The 19,985-nt window shown below is 35.6% G+C and overlaps 2 protein-coding genes across 19 annotated transcripts in view; both read left to right on the forward strand.

Annotated features, from left to right (window-relative positions):
• LOC127976751 (echinoderm microtubule-associated protein-like 1) overlaps positions 1-1,441 on the forward strand; it is a 50,468-nt gene extending 49,027 nt beyond the window's left edge. For all 6 annotated transcript variants that reach the window (XM_052581377.1, XM_052581378.1, XM_052581379.1 and 3 more), the window contains one exon: positions 90-1,441. In XM_052581377.1, the coding sequence (XP_052437337.1) occupies positions 90-215 (126 nt within the window). In that variant the 3' untranslated portion in view covers positions 216-1,441. The remainder of the gene's footprint in view (positions 1-89) is intronic.
• A 261-nt stretch (positions 1,442-1,702) lies between these two features.
• The window catches only part of LOC127976752 (ena/VASP-like protein), a 30,079-nt gene continuing 11,796 nt past the window's right edge, over positions 1,703-19,985 (forward strand). Inside the window, exons 1-3 of one of the 13 annotated variants that reach the window (XM_052581388.1) lie at positions 1,703-2,119; positions 17,937-18,105; positions 18,346-18,523. In XM_052581388.1, coding sequence (XP_052437348.1) covers positions 2,115-2,119; positions 17,937-18,105; positions 18,346-18,523 — 352 coding nt within the window. In that variant the 5' untranslated portion in view covers positions 1,703-2,114. Of the gene's footprint in view, positions 2,120-5,836; positions 5,945-6,016; positions 6,259-9,163; positions 9,422-17,936; positions 18,106-18,345; positions 18,524-19,583; positions 19,898-19,985 lie in introns of those variants that run through there. The other 12 variants (XM_052581395.1, XM_052581387.1, XM_052581386.1 and 9 more) reach the window with 12 other exon arrangements.

Raw genomic sequence — 19,985 nt, forward strand, 5'->3', positions numbered from 1 at the left:
AGAAATCTTAAACATCAGATAGTTAGAGATCATTTTAGTACCAAATAATGCTAATTTATGATATTATTTCTCTCGATCCACCTCTGCAGGCTCCTAGTCACATCTACGGTGGACACAGCAGCCACGTCACCAATGTTAACTTCTTACATGATGACAGCCACTTAATCTCTACAGGAGGGAAGGACATGAGTGTAATGCAGTGGCGTGTGCTGTAAAACGACCACTGTCACACTGGACTTCCTTATTTTTCTAGGATCAAGTGGCTTGGGAAAGCATTAGTGTGGCCATCGACTACAGAGTAAAGTGGGGTCTAGATTTGATTTGCCTTTAAAGTGATCTCAGGACATCAATATTTGAAGTGACTCTCTGTTTGACTGTCTCACGTGTTCCCTATGAAAGAGATGCTTTGTGATGGAAACCCATCTCTTTAGCTTTGAAAAACAAACTAAAGAATCTGATCTACAGGACAAAGTTAAATGTAATGCCAAAGCAAATTGGGGATGAATAGTCCAGTCCAGTTTATCATAACACTGTCTTAACTTCTGAGGTATTGTATAGAGTCTTTAAAATACCATCAATTATACTCTATTCCATTGACTGTGTTTTGATAAATTGCACGTTACCCATCATTTTGTACTAAAATTTGCCGCCATAATGTTCGTTTATTAACTTTTGCTGCCACCGTATGGTACGGTGCGGTATTGCAGCCACCTTCCCACCGCTGAACTTTTTATATCCTCTGTGTAGTCAAATACTTACGGTGTTTCATGGATTTAAACTGTAATAGAAGTACAAAAATATTCAACCAGCCATCAAAATCCTCTCAAGGGCGAAAAATAGCATGAGTTTGCGAAACATAGTGACTGTACTGCAAAATGATCATGGCCTTCACTGACTTTCATTTGCTAAATCACCACAGCCATCAATCACTGATTTAGTCTAATCCTCAGTCTGACATCAAATCTGTTTTGTGCATCAACTAGCTTAACTAAACGCCCTCATGTAGTGCACATTTACATTAGAGTTAAGCTCCATTTTCATAACCTCCGCTTGAGAAACATGATTGAACAGTTACACTCAAATGACTGTAGTATTAATAATAAAACTAAGCATGCACAAGCTTGTTTGTAACTGTCTAACCTATTTTTCCATATTCACTGTCGGATATATGGCATAGCCATAAAAATAAAGGAAACATGTTAGTTCTGTGAAATATGAGAAAGCTTTGTTTTTGACCAAATAGGTTTGTTGGATCAAGGTTGGAGTGATATTTTGAAAGCATAATGCATACAACCACATGACAATATTATGTTATATGAATGTATAATAAAATTGGAAAATCAGTTATTTCACCTTTAAAAAATGTTTTGCAATGATGTGTCCTCCAAACAGCAAAAATAAATAAATAAATAAATCAGGAACAACCACCCAAATGGAACAAGAGTGTCTGGAAGTCATATTGAAAACACATAACCCTTTACACTCTACACTGTGATGCCGTACACTAGTCATCAACATAATTTATCATTAAACTAAAGTAATTTGTTAATGCCCGTTTATATAACAGAACCAAATGAGCATGAATAACAGGAAGAGGAGGAATAACTAACCCAATGAGGCAGGGCTCAGAGGAAGTTGCAATGCGACATTGTGGCCACCAGCAGTCGCTGTTCTGCGCGTTTGTTTTTACACTATCCCCATAAGCTCCTTTCTCATTGTCATAATTACACGGTGGAGGAAAATGGCAACTCCAGTGCATGTTTGCAGACCGCATTTCAGATCGATGTTGTAGGCGCGACCATGAGCTAAACATGGGATATGTTTTGTTCCGCTGTGGTGACAGAGAGCGATATGCTGTAGATCTTTCGAGACATCTGCATTGCTTTTGATCCAAGGTCTGGCTGTGCATCGCTGGATGAGCATAAACGTTCAAGCTGACCATTGTTTTATGGAATAGTAGCCTACACGTGTTGTATTTATAATAATTAAAATACATATTTATGCGCTGATAGCTTTACATACAGCGGCTCGCCTCTGTGGCTTTGCTAAGTTTCTTTTTTCACCTTTTTGAATTATTTATTGCATTCATATATTCGTGGGGATATCATCAGAAAATGAGGTAAGCAGCCCGATGTGTTGACACCGCATGTAAATATTCATTTATACATGAAAATGCATCGGTGTGTATACATATATCTATTTGTTATATACATTTATGTATTATATAGCACTTGACACTGTTAATTACTGCCTTTGGATGTGTGTCAAACCTTGTGAGCTCCCTACAGAGACCGCTATTTTGGCGTCCTGTAAGGTGGGGATTTTGATTCTTTTTTAAGTGATTCGAATCTTTTTTAATCAGTTCATGAAAAAGATTCGTTCACTCATTCGTTCAGTGACTCTTTTGGAAGGTTCACCGTTACGTCAGTAGGTGGCGACAAGCAAACGGCCTTTCAATGTGTAATGCGACTCATGAAATCATTTACTTAAGTAAAAAAAGGCATGTTTGAGATTAAAATAAGTCTTGTTCGCATTTTATCATTTGTAGGCTACAAGTCTGCCAATAAGTCTCTAAAAATAGTGTTCACATAAAGTGACAACTAACCGTTAACGATAGGCCTAACTGTTTTTTTTAATGAGCTGGAGTTACGTTGTCTTGCGCTTAATTTTCATGGTCTTTAAACTAAAGTGATTCTAACCATATTGTTCCTCTGTGCCATTATCGTTATAGATGTGATGTGTTAGCTGTTTAGTCTGAATGTGGCTTAAGCACCATACATTTTTTTCCCGACAAATAATAATAAAACAGATCTATCTGTCAGCCGATTATACAGACGACATATCTTAGTTCATTCAGTTCTTATACCAGCTGTCAAGTTTAGATTCAAAGTGACTAATTTAACTAAGAAATGTTCCTAATCCTTCAGAAAGTCCAAACAATTAAATACTAATTTACTGTGTCCACACTCGAATGCTAGTTGATCCGGTTAGTGCCACTTGAAAATATGAATCAGTTATGTATGGATATTAAGAATCATTCATAAACGTGAAAGATTCATTTGAATCATTGATTCATTCACTAACGATCCTTAGAAAACGCCTAGAAATGGATCCCCAGAATGCTTTCTGAGTAGTCAGCTCATAGGATTTGGCACACAGCCACTGAAAGCTCGAGCTGAGGTCTTTTATGAGTGAGCAGATTCTTCACCTGTTTTCTGTTCTGCTGACGCCAGCGGATGGAGACGGTGTTTGAGTGTGTATTAACGCTCATTCCGTGCCGAGATGCAGAGCATTGCCGATGGCCATGACAAGTTTAACTAAACTGTCCGCGGGAATGAACGTGGCCACATACAATATCTTATTTCAATAATAAAGTGAATGCAAGCTCGTCTCCACCCGTACAGTGAATATTCACTGGGTGTGTTCAGAGTCAACCTGGTAATGACGAATCCGATCATTGTTTCATGCTTCGTTGTGGTTTGGGAAAAAATACATTTTCTGCATTGCAAATGCAAATCACAGTTACGTTGAGCACGACATTTATCACCTCGCAACTGTAATTTTCAAAGTGAAAGAAATGAAAAAAAAAAAAAAAATTATATATACATATTGAGTTATACATACATATATATAAATATAGCCTATATATATATATATATATATATATATATATATATATATATATATATATATATATGTGTATATATTACAAGATTTACATTCATAATTTTAGTTATTAATAAAATGCATTGTGTTGATTTTTGACCGCCTTATTATTATTATTACGTTATTTTTAAATTGAGAATTGTTTAAATATGTAATTTATTCCCTTATTAAGACATTTTGAATTACTAAATTGTGTACATACAGGCTATTCAATATTTTGAGATCCACAAGTGTGTGAGAGTATATCAACATCAGCATGCACATAAGTTTGTGCATTTATTCCAGGCTCTCTGAAGTCTTCTGCATGTGTCCACTTTCGCTTTCCTTTATTCTCTTTTTTCTGTCTGGACTAGAAGGAAGTCTTAAAATGTACTGGCCCGGGTTGCATTCTTGCCAAGAAGAAACTGAGGAACTGATTCAATGGAATGATTTATTCAACCCTTGACTCTCTGAGCAGAAGTTTTTACTTCACAATGTAGGCTATTCTTAGTAGTGCTATAATATGGTATAAGGTTAAAGCATTCACTCCCAGGAAGCAGTGATTGTATGAAATGAGCGGTTTATATAATAGGTATGAGATCAGTTGATTAGGTGAATCGTACAGCCACTGAGAGATTGTGTTGGTTTACATTTTGTGTTGTGTGTCAACAGTACATATGTAAAATCCTGCTTTTGTGTAGACATCTGAATGTTACACATGACAGTTGTCTCCTTAGGTTGAAACACTTCTGTCAGACTTGCTAGGTGTCAGTTATGCTTAGTTTCTTCTCTGTAATCTCAATTTGTGACAACATTTTTTTTGTTCTCTGTAATCTCAATCTGTTATGATATTTTGTCATTTTTTTGACTTGCCGAGCTAAAGCAAATGTATTTTCTTGTAGCGATTCCTCTTGCGTAATTTATCTGAGACCCCAAAGATGTATCAAATCCAGCTGTCATGATCGACTTGTTTTCAATGAACCGAGAGCCTCATCTGTTAGCACAAACACATTTTTACTACAGTGTGGCACAACAGTTTATCGAGCCACAGTAATGTACATGTAATTCTTAAAAGTGTCGTTTTCAAATTATGAAATATATGGTATCTGCAAAAATAAATCCTGTTTTTAGAGTATGTAAATCCTAGAGGTTTTTAGAGTACAAGCACAGCCTCTAGACGAGAAGTTAAAATGATCACTTGCTCCTTGTTCAGGTTTTGTTACGATGCAACCATTGCAGACAGAACAATACAAAACAAAAATACTACAAAGTGGCCATGAATTGCCTAATACAAGGGAACAAATTAATCAAACACTCTAAAAAATAAAAGTGCTTCACAATGCCATAGAAGAACCTTTTTGTCTAAATGGTTCCATAGAGAACCTTTAACATCTTCAGATTATAAAAGGTAAGAAAAAGATGGTTCTTTAAAGAATCTTTGACTTAATGGTTTGCTGTGAAGAACATTTTAAACACTTTTATTTTTAAGAGTGAACATGACCACAATCCAAACAAAATTTGGTAACTAATTAATAAAACATGGCTACAAATGAATGTAGTTGTGGGAAGTGGGAACAAATTCTTAATTGCTGGCCATAATATCTATTTGTATTTTTTGTATGCGATGTACTATTTTAATATGCGTATATTAGTATGCAATACTACTAAGTTATTTGCTTAAAGAGTCAGTTGTTGTACTTTATAAACTCACAGTGTTATTCTTTTTAATCATTTTAATGAATCTTTAATAAATAAAATTATTTAAATAAAAATAATTTTAACTTTACCATGGTGTATGTACTAAACCCACTTTGGACCACATGAAATGTTTTCAATTTGGGTGTTCATATAACAATTGTTATAGTCACACAATTGTTTAGACACACACACACACACACACTCAGGTTTGTTTTTGTGAAAAGTGGGGACATTCCATAGGTGTAATGGTTTTTATACTGTACAAACTGTATATTTTATCGCCCTACACCAACCCTACACCTAAACCTAGCCCTCCCAGGAAACTGTGCTATTTCAGATTTTCAATACAATCTGTTTCCCTGATATGTCCCAAAAACGCTCTCACACACACATAATCACTAAACTGAGTGATTTAACCTAAACAAGACGAATCTGTTTTCTTGCAGTGAATACCAGCAGCCTTCTTGTTTGTTCTGGAAAGCTGTATGAATGAGCATATGTGTGCATCTTAAGGATCAAGTGTTGTGAAGAGAGACTCCTTTAAAGCACAGAACGCCTTCCAATCCTTTGAGTGGATAAGAATGGATGTGAGCAGGACAAGGTGACTGGTCCATATCTGTCACATGCTTCGCTTGCTCTCTCTCTCGCTCTCATTCTCTGGTTTTCTTCTCCTACCCTCCTTCACCCTCTTTTCTCTCTCACACACTCCCTGTTCTTGTATCTCAGGAATGAGTGTGCTCTGTGTTTTACCTAGCTGAGAGGATGAGGGATGAACTAGGCACAGTATTATTTCTCTCTGATCCCCCCTTCTATTCCCGGTTTTCTTTTTGTTTCATCCGACTGTGAGGAATTTTCTTTCTCCTTGGTGTCTACGGAGCCTCAACTTCCCGATATGTATTCTTTTGATGACTATGGGTAAGAATTTGTCCTGTGTGGTTTTTGTTATTACCCTGTTTTCTGAGTTCCTCTGAGGATTACCATATGTTTCGCAAAAAAAAGCCTGTGTTTACTTCATCATGGTTTTGAACAACCCGAGTGGCTTTTAGTCTGTTAACTTTGCGATTTTTGTTCCCTCGGTGGAATGAGTTTATTAATCTACAAAAACATGCTTGAGATCAGTAGCTACAGAGCAGGAGTCCCAAACCCACTCCATGTTTTACTGTTGAGTCATTTAGCATTTTGAAAAAACTTGGGTTTAAATAAGAAACCAGGACACTGGGTTGGAGTTTTCAGTCTGCATTTTTATAGCATTGTGAGTTTTTGTCCTGAAACAGACTATTTCAGGGCAGGATGATATACAGTACAGCATTTTTTTGTGTAGATGTTTTTAAAGTGCATGGAGAAGAGATGTTCGTTGAAATGTGAGCCTGAATATTTTTAGATTCCTTGGCTTAATGGACACTTAAAACCAGAGAAGAAATGAGTTACAGAAAATGAGAATGTGATGTTCCACAACTGGGAAGAGCTCCAGGCAGTCGACATCAGCTGGAGCCGGGTGCCATGTAGGGACAAAAGTGTGGTTAAGACCGAATTTGGGATCGCTTGCATTTGATCCGAAGCAGAGCCAAATTTGTGGTACAACTCTTCCACCAAAGCTCTTTATTTTGCTTCAGAGACAACAACTTGGAAAGTACTGAGTGCCAAGTCATGGTATTAGAGACTGTACACATGGTAACCTATTAGTAACCGGTGAAGGCAAAGCAATCCTTGAATATTTGTTGAAACTAGACTGACTACACAGCTCCTTCCTCTTTATTTCTCCCTCTGGCTGTTTTCCTTCTATATTTGTGTAACCCAGTGTAACCCAGTACAGGCCTATTTTCGCTACTGATTGCCAGTGCGCTGGTAATTCAAAGTATTTTCCTTTAAGGATAAGGATTAGTTAAGAGTGTCCTGCACCTGGTATACAGTGGCCAGGATGTGGGGGAAGGGTGCAGGACATTTGTCCACTTTTCTCATCACCAAGAAAACAGCTTCCTAGCTCAATATCAAGATTTGATGTCTAGGCTTATTTATCTAGTGAACTGCATGTCGCCTGCTTTTAGAAGTTGTCCTTGGACCATATTCACCAAAATCTTAAAGCTAAAAGGTGCTCTTAAAATGAAAATTCAGCAGCAACTCTTAAAATTTACAAGCATGTCACTCCTATTTTAAAAGCTCGTAAACCTTTTATTTTAAGAGTAAATCACCAAACATATTACGCTAAGCTCCAGTTTAGCACTTATCAAATATGAAATTAAAAAATCAATGGACTCCAATGTCTACAACTATTCAAAATAAAGCGAATATCTGTTTTATGTTCTATAGTGAATGGATTGTTCACAGTTACCAGTCCTCCAGAGTCCTGAGTGTTTATCTTTCCATTATGGCTGTTTCCATTTTTTTCTTCTTGGTTAATACAATACTGCACTTTCCATATCTCATATTTCCGCATCTCATATGATCTCAGATGATTTGTGTCATCATTTAACCTAAAGTAGTTTCCAGAGCTGAAGCGTCTCATTTTGACAGTTCTTTGAAAGCCACGCTTGTGTAAAGAAATGCTGAGCTAAGTAGGGTTAGTGTGTGCTCTGGTTTCTCTATAAATGTGTGTCAGTGACAGTCTGGCTGACCGTCCGTTTCGTAACCTGCCACATACATTTCGAATAAGAAGTAAATGTAAAAGCTGTCATGCCTCTCACGCCAGATTCATATGCTGTGTCTCAACTTCCTTTAATAGTGATTTGCCCAAATTATGTTTTCATTTAGCTGACAAGCAAAAATAAAGTTTATCTAATAATGAATTAATTAATTAAATTAATTTAATAATCACGACTCGAGTAAGTCTACAATGTCTATGAACGTCTAAACATTTGAATTGCACACGAGGCAGTTTTTATGCCAAATTTTTAATGATATTTATATCTCTACTACAATTCATTACTGAAATATAAACATTTAAACAGTGTCTGTAATAACAACTTGTCTTCATGACAGAAATATTTAAACATACTTTAAAGGGACAGTTCACCCAAAAATAAAGTTATAAAAATGTTGTTTTGATGCTCTCATCAAAGAGCATCAAAACAACATTTGAATTCTGTTCTAAATGTGAAGAATCTGAAAGCTCTGATTTAGTTTCATATTGAAGTAACGGTGCACAAAGCTTATTGTGATTATTAGATGATAGGTGTGCTACAAATAATGTTTAGTGAGTTCGTTCAACTGAAAACAGCATAGACTAACGGACCTCAGTTCAAAAGATTGATTAAAACGCGAACACAATATTGTCAAGCGAGCCATAGCATCCTAGACACTGACACAGTCAAGACACGCCATTGGAGAAGCGCTAATTAAATGTCACTATTTTAGTCAATGATTTTCGACCCCCTCAAATCATTTGGGTCAATGATTTCGGCTGAATATTGTCGGTTGCCACACTATTTTTAATGCGTATGCTGTCTTTGCTACAAAGAGTAAATGAAATGTGTGTGCCGGCAGTAGCATTAGGAAGCAATGTCTCGTTTTCAATTCCACTGTCACAGCTGGGTGGGGGGTTGGGCGTCATGAGGTAATCCCCCTCAGGGTTAGACAAAACAACACAGTCAGGCCGTCCCTTACAGAGGAAAACCTGATGCTGGGACACCCGAGTGTTAGTTAGTGGGAGCCTACTGTTGACCACTCATTGTTTAACCTGTTTCTGTTTGCTATCTCCTTGCTTTTACTTTCTTTTTCACTTTTTCCTAACAGTAGAGAGATCATACAAACTTATGGATTGTCATTTGCGTTTTTTTTTTTTTTTTTTTTTTTGAGGATATGGGATTATGACGTTTGAAAATGCTTATTTAATCTTGGAACAAATCTCTAGATGATATAAAGCTTGTTTGGTTGGAAGTTCGCATCTGTTGTGCTGTTGTACATCAGGTCTATTTTATATAAGTGTTTGAGATTAATTAAAGCAGGTTTGGTTAGAGGTTCAGTAGGGTGCTACAGATCTGTTTTGTGGATGTGTTTGAGAGATGGATGCTCATTCTGTCCAGTTCTGGCTACCACAGAGCCACAGTGACTCTGGGCTTCATTTAACTGGATGCAAAATCAGGTCAGTGTGATATTCTGTTCACATCAGTAACCTAATGTAAAGTTTAAAATGTCTGAAGAACATGTCTGAAGATGATTCATTTGGCATAAATGTCATCATTTGAATACTGTTGGTTTATGTTTAGATGCTAGCATGGATCTGGAATGAACTGAATGAAGCTGTTTGTCTACACACACACACACACACACACAATATATATATATATAGCATATATGCCTTAATGCTTGTGTCACATATCTAGACCAGTGGACCTCAGATGGTTTTGCTTCACCACAATAAGTGGTGAACCAATATAGTATCAAAATTGTATCACTCAGAAGAAAAAATCTTAAAATGGATTAGTATTAAATATAATAACAGATGAATTCATAGAATATTGTAGTGTTTGTTTGATATGGGTTGCATTCTCTCCTGCCTTTTAAAAGTTGATAGTATTATTTTCCTTAGCATACATTTAAGATGTCCAAATAGTAGTCTAAATTTAATTAACCTGTCCAACAGCGACACCGGCCTCCCCTGAGCCCATTGAGTTTTAACAGACCCCCTAAAACGTGTGGTGAGTTTGGTGGGGGGTAATTAAGAATGAATAGGAAGAAGTCACGTGAGATGAGGCAATGCCTCCATCGTGAAATTATTAGATATGACGGTTTATGATTGGCTATGATTGGTTCATGCGATAAATCTTATCTATTGTGTTTGTGTGTTTTTAGGGATCACAAATCAATCTGAATGAACAATGTAATTCCATTAATAAGAAAACTAATTAAAAAAATTAATTTAACAACTCATACATTTAGATATAACCACTTTGTCAAAGACTTGGAATGTCATGAAAACATGATGCGTGTGAGTTTTTAGTCAGTAATCAGCTTGTGAAATGAAATCACATCTCAGTGTCTGTGACCAATATTTACTAAGCTTTGATGACTGATGATCCGAAAAATGCAAAAATAATTAAAAGTTAACTATTTAAAACAAATAGCCAAACACAAGTTCACAAATAAAATATATTGTTTAAATTGTTAATGCCTTGAGTTATTATTTTGGAATAAATATGAAATGCTTAAAAAAAAACTTGGTTTGAATAAATAGAATATTCATTATATTGTAAATGTAAAAATATAAAATAGAATTGCTGCTTTTCTGATAGTGTAAGGAGTGTTAATGTGAATTTGCATATGATTTTTATTTTTATTTTATTTTTTACTTTGAGGCCTCCTCATTTTTCCCTCATACATACACACACACACACACACACATAAATATATATATACTTTTTGACTTTTAGAACAAACCTGCAACTAATTTTGGGTTGCCTGCCACCAGAGTTGGGAACAAATGAGATCTCTTTTAAGCGATTGCTAAGTGATGCTCACTGATGAATTATTATAAAAGGTTGGTTTATGTGGAAACTCTGCAAAAATGTTCTGTGAGGGCCCATGTTTAATTTATATCATTATTAAAGAAAGAGGTGCTTTAGGGGAGATGTTCACTTTCGGTCCAGTGGCTCTATTGAGAAGATGTGGTGAGTGTTTCTGTTCTAACTCCAGCTCTCAGCCCAGCCTTACCCAGCTTTATTGAGAACATTCCTCAGATGTTATCTTCCTCTCAGTCAAAACCTCATAGGACAAAAAAGCATATGTAAAATTAGCAAGATTTAACCGATTATATCTAAATATATATTATATCTCCTAGCTATTTTTTTTTTTTTTTGAAAGCGTGCAGCTTAGAGAATGACAGATAATGCCACAGTCAATGTTCTGGATAAATCTAGCATTATAAACCAGCCCTGCCTGAAACATTTAGCTGAGCACTTAAGCACATTAATTCAAAGGCAAAAAAGACTATTAGGCCATCAGCACTGCTTTCTGCCATTGTAGCTTTAACGGAGCCTGTGTGTATGGATGTGGATTTTGGGGGAGGGTAAATTCGACATACAATATTGACGTTAAGTGATGTGCTTCAGGAGCTGACACACATTCGTACTTGTAGTGTATGAACACATGGCCAATGCTGCTCTTATTTAGCAAATATCACTGAATAAATCACACTCAAAGTCTTGTTTGCATTTAATAATATTATCATTATGGCCCAGCTTCAATTATTTAATAGGATAATTATCATAATGTTTTTATTTATTCATGTTTTTATAATTATTTTTAATATTGTGAAAAAAAACTAAACATTTCACAGAGAATCATTACATCATATACAATTAAATATAAATTGTGGCACTATTTGCTGACTCTAGTAAGAGTGGTGTCAGACGCTATTATACTCACTTCATCTTGAATTTTTTATTCACCAAGCTTGGAACATTGCATTCTGGGATTGCTTTCATTGCAGTATGATATGTGTTTTGCCTTTCATGGTTTTCAAGTTTGTGATTTTTGATCTTTTTACAGATATATGCTAACTGGTCAAACATTTGCTGTTAGTAAGATTTTTTAAATACAACGTTCTGACATGAAACTGCATTTTTAAAATATATGTATAAAAAAATCTGAATATATGTTATAAATAAACATTCTAAAAAGTTATACATTTTCTAAATACTTCACAATATTGCAGTTTTCAGTATTTATAATCAAAAAGGCCTAAATGTAGCTTTGGTGAGCATGTAAGGCTTCTTTCAAAAACATTTAAAAACATTTTTGAATGATAGTTTAGATTTTATTGAATCGAAAGTCTGTTTAGTCAAGCTAAATATTTGTAACTTCTTGGCTGACTATCATGATTTGTTGATAAAATAAACAAGTTAGTTCTTATTTTTATGTAGTGTAGTTTAGTCATTTATTGTTATCATCAGTGTTTTCCAGGAAATAACAGACTATTGATAGTTAGTTTGATTATGCAGGGGCCAATTTTACTCCTGGCTAAATTCTTCTCAGTGCTCTGTGGCGTTCACTTCCTCGATGTTGAGATTACTGTGTTGGAGGAGACTATAAATCCTCAGTAATTTAGACTGCAGCCTAGAAGTCCTGAACTTTCTGGAAGTCAGCCTGTAATCCAGCTTCTTAGGCCTCAGAAGCTCCCTGAGAGGGGGAAGTGTCTCTCATAGGCAGAGATTTAACTTGGTTCCCACCCTTCCCAAAATGATTACTGGGTTACAAGCTAAAAAATGCCTCCCTATTTCACACAAACTCTCATTTGATTCAGCTCCATCCTCCCACACTAATAACAGGGGACTTCCATATTATACTTGCTTTACTTTGTGTAGCATTTTTGCTTAAAATAACCCCAGCTATAATTTTAAATGCTGCTGTTGAGTCTCATTGTTTCATTCCCTCAAAAATATCTTACAGTAAATAATTTGGCATTCAATATTTACTTTTTATTCACTAACCAGGGGCTATGCGCTCTGAAGTAGTGCAGACATTTGAGTATTTAAATTAATTCATTGCCATTTTCGTCCAATTCACCTTATGTCTGTAAATAAGGGTTATTACAGATCTCCTTACATTGCATTTGGTGTAATTAATGCTGTGCTGTTACCACCCGCAGAAAAAGCAGGCGGTAAAAGTAATTTGATTTAAAAGAGATGTTTATGTACATCTATTATTAATCATGGCAACAGTTTGTCACCAGATGATGATCAAATGATGGTGAGCAGTGTTACATCCAGGCTTATATCCAGATGCAGTAGACTCCATCGGCTTAGAGCCAATTCAGGCACATTCTGTTATTTTCCACTGAAATCTGGCCAAACGAGGCAGTGAAGATCTTGTGACCAGACATAAGCAGAGTTAGACCTTGTGTTTGGCCTTGAGCTGAGACAAAATGTTTTTTACATGAGATTAAAAGGAGCCTAGTCCTGTCAAGCTCCCTCTCTTTATCTCTCGGTTTGGGTGAGTGGAGACCAAGTTCACTGCGGGTGTGATGATGGCAGAAGCCAAATGGGAAATGCCAGGCTTTTCACAGCTTTTATTAATTGCAGCTTATCAACTGGGAGTCTATGGCCGATAACAGCTTTTCTCGCCTTTCTCTTACAGTGTCTTGAATAAACTCAAAATATCTTGGCTTGGAATTTGTAAAACTACATATTTTTTACATTCTAGTCGACTGATGACTAGACTTAAAGGGATAGTTCACCCAAAAAGGGGAATCAGTTCCTGTATTCACTTTCAAGTAGTTCCAGAACTGTATGAGTTGTTTTTTTATTTATATTATGGAAAATAATAATAATCTAAGATATGATGAAATATGTAATACATGTAATAGAAAAAAATATACATTTATTTAAAAACAATTATTTATATAATATCTATCTATCTATCTATCTATCTATCTATCTTTATGTATTTAATCATTTTTAATAAATGAAAAAGTTTAAATGTAATATATATTTATACAAATGTATAAAAAATCCAGAAAAATCACTTGACCTCTTACTGTGCAGTTTTACTTCAGCTGAATCATTCATTTTTGCAGTTTGCTGTTAAAATATTTAATTAAAATATTTTGATTTTAATATATACACATACAGCCAACATGTGTATTAAACACACACGCACACATGCATGCATATATATATATATATATATATATATATATATGTGTGTGTGTGTATTTATATATACACATAAACCAGTTATAAACATTTCTAATTTGTCACACTCATATTTTTCACAATGATTAAAAGTGCTCAGACTGAAGAACAGTCTAGAGCTCAACAAACAATTTCATAATAAAAGGGAAATAATGCTCATTATGCAACAAAGTGCTGTGCAGTGGACAAATGATGGAGTCCGGCCTGTTCCAGCACGTTCAGCAGAACTGATCACCCCAATCTGCCAGGCAACAATGGCTTTGACCATGCCATCACTTAGCAACGTTCATCTCTTCCACACTGGGGTCTTTCCTATGACAACTGTGATTCATCAGAAAACATTCTTACATTATATTGTGCCTGTGACATCTGAGAACTACGTATGCATTCACCAGGAATTCCCATGCCAATCATGAAGTGTGCTTACAAGCTCAGGTCCATGTGGCCCTCTCCATCACACATGCGCTGACAAATACACGTGTTTACTCACATTCATCCACATTGGAGAGCATTCAACTAATGGGGTCATAGCTGGGAGGCTCAAGAGATCCCTGTCTCATAGTGCTACTTTATGAAGTAAAAGCATTAGATGTGTGGAGCATTCAGAACTTCTTTCAGTCATTTGCCTGTCGACCACTAGCAGATATACTCAAAGTGCAAAATGAAATGTTTTAGGCAAAACTGTTCAAACAGTGATTTGGCTAGGTTTTGTTGTGTCTAATGAAGTATGACACTTTGTAAGAATAAACCAACGCAGCACTAGACATCTTAATGCATCACTTTTCTCATCGAAAAATTGCTTTGCTCTAAATTTAGACTGCTTTAAAGCTCAAAAAACAAACCTTTTTTATTTCGTACTTTTCACTTAGTTTACCAAAGAATCAAGGTTAGATTATATAGTCACATCCTCTTTCTCCATTAACAGCCATTTACAAAGAGCATAGATGTATTATAGATTTTTCATGGCAGGCTTGAAATGAACATTCACTTCGCACATAATGGTAGCGCAGTCTGGATTCCCAAACGTTCAAAACTCTTTGACCTACAATATTTACTTTAAATACTGTAAATATTTCAATAATATAACAAAACAATCACATTTTCATTTTACAGATATTTTGATGGAGCTTTCCATTAATTCATGAAGCCCTAGAATAAATGGATTACGAATAAATATGTAAGTTGTGCCATCGTCAGAGTACTTTCGAATGTTCTGTAGTTTCACATTTCGAACATCAAAGCTCTTCTCTGCTGCTTGTCTTGTTAGTTCTGGGAGAGACTTTAAAGCTTTTTAAGTTTTAAATGTCTCTTACTCTGATATTTATAGCTTGCTATTACAAGACGTGTTGGTCTCTGACCCTTTAGAAATGCAGGTTTTGTTGGAAAGTCTTGGCATTCTGATTCTATTTGATAATGAATATTCTGGTTCCATTGGATACAGCACTGACGATTTTTTTCCATGTTTCTTTTATACATAAATAGTAATAGAGAGATGCTTTGCATGATATGTTATTAGGAGAAGTAAACTGAGATAGCGCAGTGTCTAAATATATTGGATGTTTATGGAAGCAAAGAGCCGTCAGGATGTAATTTATGACGACTAAGCATCATCGGTGGAGGAAAGACTGTGTACTTCATTTCAGACTAGCTCTAGGGGGGAGAAATGAAACCGGGAGGACGGGGAAGAAGCTGCCGCGCCGCCCTCTAACCCCAGATGGATGCCAGAAATAGGCTCTGTCGTAAGGCAAGCGTGAAAGACCACAGAATGAAGAGCTGAGAGTAGTGAATGACAGAAATTTTTTTTTGCGAAAGCATTCTGTGTGGAAATATGCTGTTTCAACCATTAAAAACCAGGGTGACTGATGCTGTATTATTGTACCAACATCAGGTTTTAGGTTTAACATATATATATTAATCAATAAAAATTTTAATAAAACTATATTTATAAGAAATTATATATATTTAGGTCATTAATATTGCTTTTGCTAGGTTATTTTAAATTGCCCTGAACTGTGACAAATACATTTACAAATACATGCAATTAATGCTGCATGAATAATACAAAATGCTGTTTAAATGGAGTGTGTGTGTATATATATATATATATATATATATATATATATATATATATATATATATATATATATATATATATATATTCTAAAATTACAATTATATTACAAAAATTACTTTTTATAATATATCCATGACTGAGAAAAAATGAGTTGTCTGCACATCAACCAAATCACATTTAATTGAGCTGAGTCTGTGCAGACGCATCCTTTAAAAAAATGTGTAACTTCTTTCACTTCTCATAAAGGCTTGTTGCTTTATGGTGAGCTCTCTCTTCGGTAATCCAGCCCCCTCTAAACCACTTTTTTAATATATGGTCCATGTACCATTTCTCTGAGTTCAGAGTGAATTTTCTGTTTTGGCATTATGTCACAGAAACGGTGAGTCTGATTTATCTTACTTTCATCCTCAGGTCTATTGTTTCAAATGGCGATATCTTATGAATATGTTTTAGTGTTAGTAAGCTCTTCCAGTTATACAGGCGAGTTTAAAGAGCGTGTGCGGCTGGATTTGGGTGTTTCTGTGGGAGTTGGGTGTGGTGGTTCAGTATGTTTTAGGGTATATAGGAAATCTGCCCAGCTTAAGTTAGCACACCAACAGGAAACCCAATCTCCTTTGTGCAAACCATTGCTTCAGAGTTTTATTTCATTTCAGTCAATATAAGACTCTCCTTGAGATTTTGTGAAAGCCTTGAATATAAGATGAGTTGTTCTGATCACAATGCTTAGTCCAGTGTGCATGAAATGCAAAAAAGATACACAAGTTTGAAGCCCATCTCAGACTCATTTACTGAACCACAGCATTTAAACTGATACAATAACTGATTTTGTGTACTTAAGATTTGTCAAACTTGAACCAGCCAAATCATTTACTGACAATAATCCATATGTGTTAAAAAAACACATTTGTATAAATAAAAATGTTTAAAAAAATAATCAAATATGTATCTAACAAATTAATGAACACATATGGTAATTAAATCTTTAGTTTTATAATACAATTAGTTTATGTTAAAAGGCTTGTTATATAAATGGGGTAATGGTAACATCTGACTCATTTGTTAACATTAATTAATGCATTAAGTAACATGAATTAACAATAAACAATATTTCACAGCAACCTTACAGCGCATTTAATAATGTTAAAAGATACAACTTTGATTTTAGTAATGTATCAGTAAAAGCTGAACTAAGATTAATAAAAATTTATATATTGAATAAATAAACTAAAACAATCCATAACAAATGTATATATTATAATATTATTGCATTACTAAACAATTAGACTTTGTATTAAACATTATTATTAGAAGCACAAAAGAACAAAAGCTAGCAAGGTATATTAATGCTGATCATACAGTCCACAATTTCTGCTCTCTCGTTATGTTAATTGTTCCCTGACAACAGAAGATTTCTATTTAAAGAAGCGGAGAACCTCATGTCTTTAATTAAACCATGGCCTCATATCAAGCAGTCAACAAGGTTACATTCCTGCCTCACTCGTTAGCTGCCTATTACACTATATAATTAGTACAGATAACAAACCCGCCCCTAGCTGAGTGTCTTCAAACTAATTCACTGGGCCATAAGACCACAGTAACAGCAAAGGGCATTTTTGGAAGGTTTGGCTGTTTTAGTTTTCTTGGAATAAGCACTGTTTTATAGAATTTCGACACAATCTTTAATTTCGTAATTTGTAACTAACTGACTATTGTAGAGTGTATTTCACTGAATGTGCACAGCTAAATATCACTCTCAATTACACACATTGCTGCAGTTGCAGCGTCATTGTTGTTGCATGTGTTTTTCATTGTCCCATATCGTGATTTATTGTTGTGGTTCTTGTTGTTGAACACTGTGGATCTTAACTAGCGTTCCTGTTTCTCCCTCATAGTGAACAGAGTATATGTCAAGCCCGAGCCTCTGTGATGATCTATGATGACACCAGCAAAAAATGGGTGCCAGTCAAACCGGGCCAGCAGGGCTTCAGCCGAATCAACATCTACCACAACACGGTCAACAACAGCTTCCGTGTGGTGGGAGTCAAACTACAGGACCAGCAGGTGAGACCACCAACATAACTGAGAGGAGACGCTGTGTGATATGATCTTACTTAGTTTCACAGTCCTATCCAATAAACATTCAGTTCTATTTACATACATCTACACAGATATTTATAATCTGAAATGTTTCTGTTTTGTGGTTTTCAAAAATACCATAACTGACTTGAGAGGGTTTCCCCTTGATAATTGAAAAAGTTTGATTACAGGGAAATGCATAACCACCTGTCATTACGCTTGCAGGTCGTTATAAACTACTCCATTGTAAAAGGTCTGAAATATAACCAGGCCACGCCAACTTTCCACCAATGGCGTGATGCGCGACAAGTTTACGGGCTGAACTTTGCCAGCAAAGAGGAGGCCACCACCTTCTCCACCGCCATGCTGTTTGCGCTCAATGTCCTGAGCTCTCAGGATGCAGGTGATTTTCCTAACAACATGATTGGATTTTTTTTTTTTTACCTCTGTGTCACACTATATGGTGTTTGGTTAGGTGTTACCTGGATTATTTCTGTCATTTATTATCTTTTTTAGAAATTAAGTTTGATATGAGAAGTTATACTTTATTTATGTGAATTGATTGAAACGTTACACTAAATGCAATTATCTATCAAATGAATGCTCTTCTTTTGAAAGAAAGAATCTGAGAATCCTGACAGAAAATGTATTAAGGTTTTCACCAAGATATTAAGCAGCACAACTGTTTTCAGCATTAATAATAATAAGCACTATTTTTTGACACAAATCAGTATATTTAAATGATTTCTGAAGGATCATGTGACACTGAAGCCTAGAGTAATGGTTGCTGAAAATTCAGCTTTTCCATCACAGAAATTGTAAAATATGTTAAAAATACAGTTATTTGAAATTAATGATTTTTAACAATTTTGATCAAATAAATGCAGCCTTGGTGAGCATAAGAGATATCTTAAAATATGAACAAATATCCTAGCGAACCAAACTTTTGAATGGTGGTGTAGGTTTTATCCATTTTTAAACAATATTCATACAATTCTTCTTAATTTATTATTATTATTATTTTATTTTTAATCTGGTCTCCTGGTTTATCTATCTTTAATTACCACTGTGCTGAAACACACTCATATTGCATATATCACATCATGAAAAAATATAATTTTATAAGCAACGGTATGCAATGTTTTTCTCTTATACATTTAAAAGAGATGAGTGCAATGCAGATGCAGCTACATTATGTTCCTTGCAGTATTGTTACAAAAATACAATAATCTAGCTGTAAAAGTGCTACAGAAAAACCGTAAGGAATGTCAACTAGTAGTGAGGAATGTACTCTAAATGCACACTTGAAGATATTGTTGTTTGGGTCTTATACGTGGGATGGTTAAGTGTAGTGTATCTCTTATTTAAGAACAGCACATGGGCCTCTCTGGTTTCAGGCTGCTGCTACTTATAAGACGTAGGAGGGGAGGGGGGTCTTCTGCCATTGGTGCTCAGCCCTGGTTAAAATATCCATGGAGCCAAACAGTCTCAGGCCATGGGTGTTGCATGTTTCTTGTTGTTTGGGGTGGGCAGATTAGAAAGGTTGTTAGAAGTGCTGCTCGCACCTCAGCATGCAGAGAAGAGAGAAGCTGCTGTGCACCTGCCTGAACTCACCTGTACGGAGTCCTGCCTGTTATTACCGGTTCCCACCTGGTAGTGGAGCTCAAACTGCACCATTATAAATATCACTAGAGGCACCTGAGAGGGCCCATGCTTGGACCGGAGTTTTCCCCGGGGCCAGTCCGCCGGATCAGCTCCACAGTAATAAGACTCAGCAGTAAGTAGTGTTAAGGGCTGGGGGATTCAGTCGCATGTGTTAATAATGTGATGTGATGCCTTGGATGGGTCATTGTGGTGTCTTTGAT

The sequence above is a fragment of the Carassius gibelio genome, chromosome B17 (genome assembly GCF_023724105.1).
Source record: "Carassius gibelio isolate Cgi1373 ecotype wild population from Czech Republic chromosome B17, carGib1.2-hapl.c, whole genome shotgun sequence".
Lineage (NCBI taxonomy): Eukaryota > Metazoa > Chordata > Actinopteri > Cypriniformes > Cyprinidae > Carassius > Carassius gibelio.